This window comes from Anastrepha ludens, chromosome 3, assembly GCF_028408465.1.
Source record: "Anastrepha ludens isolate Willacy chromosome 3, idAnaLude1.1, whole genome shotgun sequence".
Lineage (NCBI taxonomy): Eukaryota > Metazoa > Arthropoda > Insecta > Diptera > Tephritidae > Anastrepha > Anastrepha ludens.
This window is the reverse complement of record NC_071499.1, coordinates 64,156,128-64,162,827: the sequence shown is the minus strand read 5'-3', so window position 1 is coordinate 64,162,827 and position 6,700 is coordinate 64,156,128. Positions and strand designations below refer to the sequence as shown.

General features: G+C 37.2%; 1 protein-coding gene across 1 annotated transcript; it reads left to right on the top strand.

The window, feature by feature from the left end:
• Positions 1-858: 858 nt before the first annotated feature.
• Positions 859-6,432, top strand: LOC128856507 (antigen 5 like allergen Cul n 1). Its single transcript, XM_054091809.1, has 2 exons — positions 859-1,738; positions 6,012-6,432. The coding sequence occupies exons 1-2, from the start codon at positions 1,008-1,010 to the stop codon at positions 6,319-6,321; spliced, it is 1,041 nt and encodes a 346-aa protein (XP_053947784.1). The 5' UTR covers positions 859-1,007; the 3' UTR covers positions 6,322-6,432.
• Positions 6,433-6,700: the final 268 nt, after the last annotated feature.

Below are 6,700 nucleotides of genomic sequence, written 5' to 3'. Positions count from 1 at the left end.
CAATCACGGCTCGCTCTCAATGCGTTTTCAGTCAGGTAAAATATTATCAAGTAACGCAATCTATGCATTCAAACTATTCGTAACTCTCAATCTCAAAGAAATTTTTATTTGAGCGAGAACGAACTTGGAATGTCATGTTTCCCACTGTAAGTCATATTTCCCTATTTCGAAACTGAATCGTCAACTGAGTCAGACCGAATAATGTGAATATGATAACATATTACTAGGTAGAACGGCCCGAAAATGAACCATAATCGGCACCATGGTATGGAGCGCCCCTTAATTGGAAACACATCTTAAACCACATACTACATAAAACTGAACCAATCCCTACTGGGTCGTACGTACAAAAGTTATTAGAAATGGTTTTTATCATTTTTTTTTTTTTGCAATCAGTCGGTCAATTATTTGATCTTTAATAGCCAAAGTCATAACCGGATCCTAGTCTAATATTCGGTTGGTCACTATTTATTATTGGTATTATTTTTATTTTTTGTTGTATTTTGTTTTGCAACTTAATCAAAAAATCGATATGCATGTTGTATAATTACAGAAACAATAATACAAAAAAAAATCTTCGTATCCCATACCTTCATAAGTATCCATTACTGAGCGCTGTAATTGCAAAAAAGAATAACAAAAAACACAAATAACTTTAATGAACCTTAGCATTCTCACAGTCAATCGAAGACGCATTCGAATGGCTGGCTGATGAATGACGATTGCCAATTAAACAATTAAACAACAAAAATTACTGGTGCGGCTAGTAAGTTGTTAGCAGCATCTTGCCGCTGCAGACCAATCACTAATTCTACCTGTCAGCTGTTAGAAAAATATGTTTACTAAAAATACTACGAAATCAATGGATGCTGCTCAGTAGCTTTTTATTTGCGGCTTAGAACGGTGCGGAATTTACAGAAATGCGGTAGAACTTAGAACAGTGCGAAATTTACATAAACACAATAATAGAAATCGATTGAAGAAAGATAGAAAACAACTATTGGGCAATGTTTTTCAACAAGTTTTTGTTTCGTGCTCTCGTAGCGGTATTAATCGCACACCGGGAAACGACCGCGTCAACAGCGGCTGTGAAAGTGGATATGGCTATAAAGGCAACAAAAACAATGCCTATAATAGCAACAAGCAAAGAAAGCACTGTCAATAACACAACCGCTATTAGCGCCACCACCAACAATGTTAGCACCACTCCAATTGCACCCACAGCCACAACAATAGCACCCGATGTCAACGCCGTCAATATCTATTGTGCGCCTTCACTCTGTGAACTCTACAACGGCAGTCATGTGTTGCAAGTGCCGCACATCGCTTGCAACAACAATAATACCTTTGGGCCCACCTGTGGCGCTAAACCGCATCTACTCTATATGAGCCAGCGAAGGCGTCAATTTATTTTAGATATGCATAATCTGGCTCGTGCACGTATCGCCTCCGGCCAGTTGGAGGGTTATCGCGCCGCCGCTCACATGCCAATGCTCAAGTGGGACGATGAATTGGAGTATCTGGCTACGCTGCATGCTAAACGGTGTCAATTTGGACATGATCAATGCCGCAATACGCCACGCTATCAATATAGTGGTCAGAATATTGGTTACTTTTGGATTGGTCGGGAGTTTAAGTCGCATGTCAAGCGTATAAAATCGTTTATACTGAATTGGTTTCGCGAGTATCGAGATGCTAATCAAACATTCATTGACAAATACACACCGCATCCGGACGGGTGAGTTTTAATTAGAAGCCAATGAAATTGTGAAAAAATATGTTTGAATGAGTCTTCACAAAAAAGTGCATGTTTTTCGTACCTCGACTTTTGAAACTTTTGTTAAGCCAAAAATTTGAGCCGTTTTCTTTAAAAGTGGTGTATGTAAGTCCATTTTGACAAAAAATTAGTTAATGATAAAAACAATGAAAATTTTACCAGATTTTTTTGGAAAAAGTGTATAAATAAAAAGTTGATAGTAAATTATATTAATTTTTATCATTAACTAATTTTTTGTCAAAATAAACTTACACCACTTTCAAAGAAAACGGCTCATTTAGGTATTAGGTGCCTATAGTACCGACGAAATTTAAAGATGAGCCTTCCTTTTGCGAAATATTGGGAACCAAAGTAAAAGTAAAATTAAAGCTCTACCTCTACCTCTAGTTTAAAGTAAAAGTAGGTATTAAAATGCATCTAAAACTTCATTGCTTAGTTTTAATTTATTCATTAAAACAGCTGAAAAGCAGTTAATTGTATTTTTCATAAGAATTTTCAATGTTGCCTGAGCCTAAAAATTAATTTCTCGGAAGCATATTTTTAATACTTATAGCATTTTTAAAGGCACTTCTAACTTTAATAAAAATATATTTCTATAACTTTTTTATACCCTGGAGGTAAAAAAATAACAAACAAAAATATTATTGGAATTAGATAAATAGATAGATGATAGATTACCAGATTTGGCCATCCGCTATGGTGAAAAACAAAATTGTTAGAGTAACTTCGGCTGTCACGTCACCGAAAAGAGATGATAGATTACCAGGTTTGGTCCTCTGCAGATGAAAAGATTTTTAGAGGTGTGCTCTTTAACAGACCGTTATTCGGCTCTAAGCGCACTTGACAGAATCAGCTGATGGGCTGACGTTGCTTGGAATGTGTTTACAAAAAGTCTGAGGTTATGTTGGTGATATACGAAAGAAATCAGTCAATGACACTTTGTTACCGTTTGAACAATGACTGATTGGACAAGTGTGGGAATATGCTTGAAATTATTGTGCGAATTTCGGCTGGCGATAAGATTGTGTTAGAGATATACGAAAAAATAGTTAAAGAGCAAAGCTGGTAAATCCATCATCCATCCGTTATGGGGAAAATCAAAATTGTGAGAGTTACTTCGGCTGCCACGTTACCAGATACTCGGCAGCAGAATTCTGCCCGCTCATTTAGCACGCATTCACACACTCGTCTAATCAGTCGTTGTTCAGACAGCAACGAAGCAATATGAGCGTTCATTTTTGTTATATGTTGATTTTTTTGTATATCACCAACACAATCGAAATTTTTTCGCAAACAAACCGTGACCCCAGTTGCGTCAGCCAATCAGCAGATTCCTTCAAAATCACTGAGAGCCAGTTAACGGTCTGATGTTGGCCACACTTCCGAACTCTTTTCACCATAGTTTAGCTTACTAAATTACTAAGTATCAACAAAATTACTAAGTAGCAACAAAATCTGAAATTCAAAAGTGCACGACCAGATGGAACGCCACATTTTCAAAAATTCTGAAATTTTTTGTTGTTATGCGTGAACTTGCCCGTGTCGTCGTTTAGAAACTGCTCAGAATTGTAAGGAATTATCTTCCGGCTTGGTTGCGGCAAGTAAAATTCCAATAGTATTTTTAAATAAGGGTATCCAGTGAACGTGCGATCATTGTTTTTTTTTCGAAAAAGTATATGCCGCTGGATGAAACTGCGCACCAAACTGCCACCCAAGCTGGACGCCTATACTACTTTTTCTTTACGCCTATACTACATTTTTTTATTTAATGAACTCTGTCTGGCATGAAAATATAATTCATCATAATTTAATAGGACTATGAATAAGTTCGTGCGGTTTTTTTTCGAAATTTGAAACTTTATTGACGTAAAATGGTTACAAATTTAATATTCAAAATATTGTCCATCGCTTACTTCTACTTTTTCCCATCTTTCTGGCAATTCACGGATTCCCTTTGTGAAAAATTCGGTCGGTTTTGCCGCAATCCACGAATCGATCCATTTTTTGACTTCATCGTAATTACGGAAGTGCTGGTCAGCCAGGCCATGTTGCATCGATCGGAAGAGATAGTAATCGGATGGCGCAAGGTCTGGACTATACAGCGGGTGGGGTAGGACATCCCATTTGAGCGTTTCTAAGTATGTTTTGACCACTTGTGCAACATGTGGCCGAGCATTGTCATGTTGCAAAATAACTTTGTCGTGTCTATCGGCGTATTGCGGCCGTTTTTCTCGCAGTGCTCGGCTCAAACGCATCAATTGTCGTCGGTAGACATCCCCCGTAATCGTTTCATTCGGTTTCAGTAGCTCATAATACACAACACCCAGCTGGTCCCACCAGATACACAGCATAACCTTCAGGCCATGAATATTCTGCGCCGACGTCGATGTTGAAGCATGGCCAGGGTATCCATACGTTGCCCGACGTTTTGGATTGTCGTAATGGACCCACTTTTCATCGCCAGTCACAATTCGATGCAAAAAACCCTTTCTTTTGTGCCGTTGAAGCAGTTGTTCGCATGCCATAAAACGGCGTTCAACGTCTCTTGGCTTCAATTCATACGGCACCCAATGGCCTACCTTTCGGATCATTCCCATGGCTTTTAAACGTTTGGAAATGGTTGATTGATCAACTCCCAAAGTTTTTGCAACCTCTTCTTGCGTTTGAGCCGGATCTTGATCGAGCAATTCCTCCAATTCGGTATCCATGAACTTTGGCGGCGCACCCTCGCGTTCTTCGTCTTCCAAGCCAAAATCACCACTTTTAAAGCGTGCAAACCACTTCTGGCACGTTCGCTCAGATAGAGCATGCTCACCATAAACTTCCACCAAGATACGATGACTTTCGGCTGCTTTTTTCTTCATATTAAAATAATGAAGAAGAATTCCCCGCAAAAACACATTATTTGGCACGAAATTCGACATTTTCAAGTGTGGTAAAAATATTGTTGTTTACGCTTCAAATAAAAAACTTATACTGACGTTTGTGCCTTACGACAGTAGCTCTCCAATGAATGTTTGGAAATGTGGATCGATGGAATAATAATCAAGTTACGCCATCTGTTGTAAAACCGCACGAACTTATAAATAGACCTATTAGTTCTCTACGCATTCAAAAACTCACCTGGCAAAACTCCAAGCGTGTCGGCAAGTCTATGAAATTTAGTGTGCTTGTAACACTACTCAACAAATATCCAACTTTTGAATTTATCTGAAGTAATTATTAATCTTTAGTAATGATGTAATAAGAATACGTAAATAAATATTTTCCATCACATATCAGTTCCCACAGTTTTCCCTAATCCGCAGTTCATGATTTTGTTGCAAACAAAAATACTCAATTTGACTTTTATTGATGTTTTGATTATACCAGCAATGTGTTTTTGCTCTTTTATTGGAATTCAGGGACATGTCTCATAAGGCTCCAAGTAATTTTCCTGAGTAACATTTTGCAGCGAATGCTGCGACACTTTAATAAAATCGTTCTCCGTGTTCATTGCAAAATGAACTCCCAGTTTCAGGAAAGAGGTTGAAATGTGGGGGAAGAAAATATTGCAACATTAATTCATTCACACCATCGTGAAAAGCTATCTTCTTCTTTGGAATAGTATGGAATCAGTCAGCTACGTCTTTTTCGATATAAAGTAATATTACCTTTAAGCGATAAGTAAACTCAAATATCATAAAAAGCTATTAAACCTTGTTTGGTTCACAAAAATTGGCTTCTATGCATTTGCTGACTCGAAATTCACTAACTAACCGTCGAATTGCTGTTAATCTCTGTTATCTTTGAACATTGAGCTGATCCCTCAGGAACAAGTAAATTGTTGGAATGAAGCTATGGTTTTATTATTGATGACGCATGATTTTTCAGAAGACTCCTTTAATTGCGTTCGACAAAAAAGCAATCGCCGACATGATTTGTTGACTCAGTTCATTTCATTGGCGTACGAAATGGCATAGCTTTTCAATTTTTACTTTGTAGCAACCATTCAAAGATGTATGATATAGCACGCAGCTCTAGGAACCCATCACTTGTCTTGATTCCTTATGTCACAAGCTAAATACCACTGATAGATTATAGTAAGTCAGAAAATGTTTTTTTTTTTTGTTGTAAATTGACACATCATAACAAAATAGGAGAGTAAATTCAATGTAATGTACTTGCTTTAAATAAGTCTTCATTCCACTTTTACTAAATTGCAATTTTTGATTTAAATTTATTTTATTTCCAGCAAAAAAATTGGCCATTTCACCATGTTGGTTGCCGATCGTGCGCATCGCGTGGGTTGTGCTGTTATACGCTATCGGGATCCCAGCCAAATTAATGACTTAAAACTATTAATGACATGTAATTATGATTTTACAAATATACTGGGCGAGCCTGTCTTTCAAAGTGGTCCAGCAGCTAGCAAATGCATTTATAAGATAAGTGAAAAATATCCATCACTTTGTGACTGGAAGGATGCCGTTTACGAATATGATAGTGCGCAGAGTATCGAAGCCGATGATAGCAATGCGGTCGATAGCAGTTTTATAAATTAAATTGTTTTAAAGTACATATTATAGGCTATTTCATACATAAAAAATAGAATAATTGTTATTTTTATTTTTATTTTGTACATATTTAAATTGAAATCGATAAAATAAATGGAATTGTATAAATGTAGTTGCACTTTATATTTGCGGAATAACATCACAAAATGCATTTCTCTACATTGCCAAGGCAATCGCGTCTTCGTTACCTGAATGACCCGGATTTACATCCAGCCAAACGTTGTCACTTCAACAACATTCCTCCAATGGGAATATTTTATGCAGCGACCATAACAATAAAAAAAGTTTCTTCAGCTCTTAAATATACGAAAGTTTTCCTCCTGAGAATGTTCCTGTAAAATATGGCAGGCGGATTTTCTTGGCACGG

What these genes read in the sequence shown, in the direction of transcription:
- LOC128856507 (XM_054091809.1), top strand. Translation starts at nt 1,008, where the DNA reads ATGTTTTTCAACAAGTTTTTGTTTCGTGCTCTCGTAGCGGTATTAATC. An exon ending in TACACACCGCATCCGGACGG is followed by an intron (nt 1,739 to 6,011) that starts GTGAGTTTTAAT and finishes TTTTATTTCCAG; the next exon opens with CAAAAAAATTGGCCATTTCA.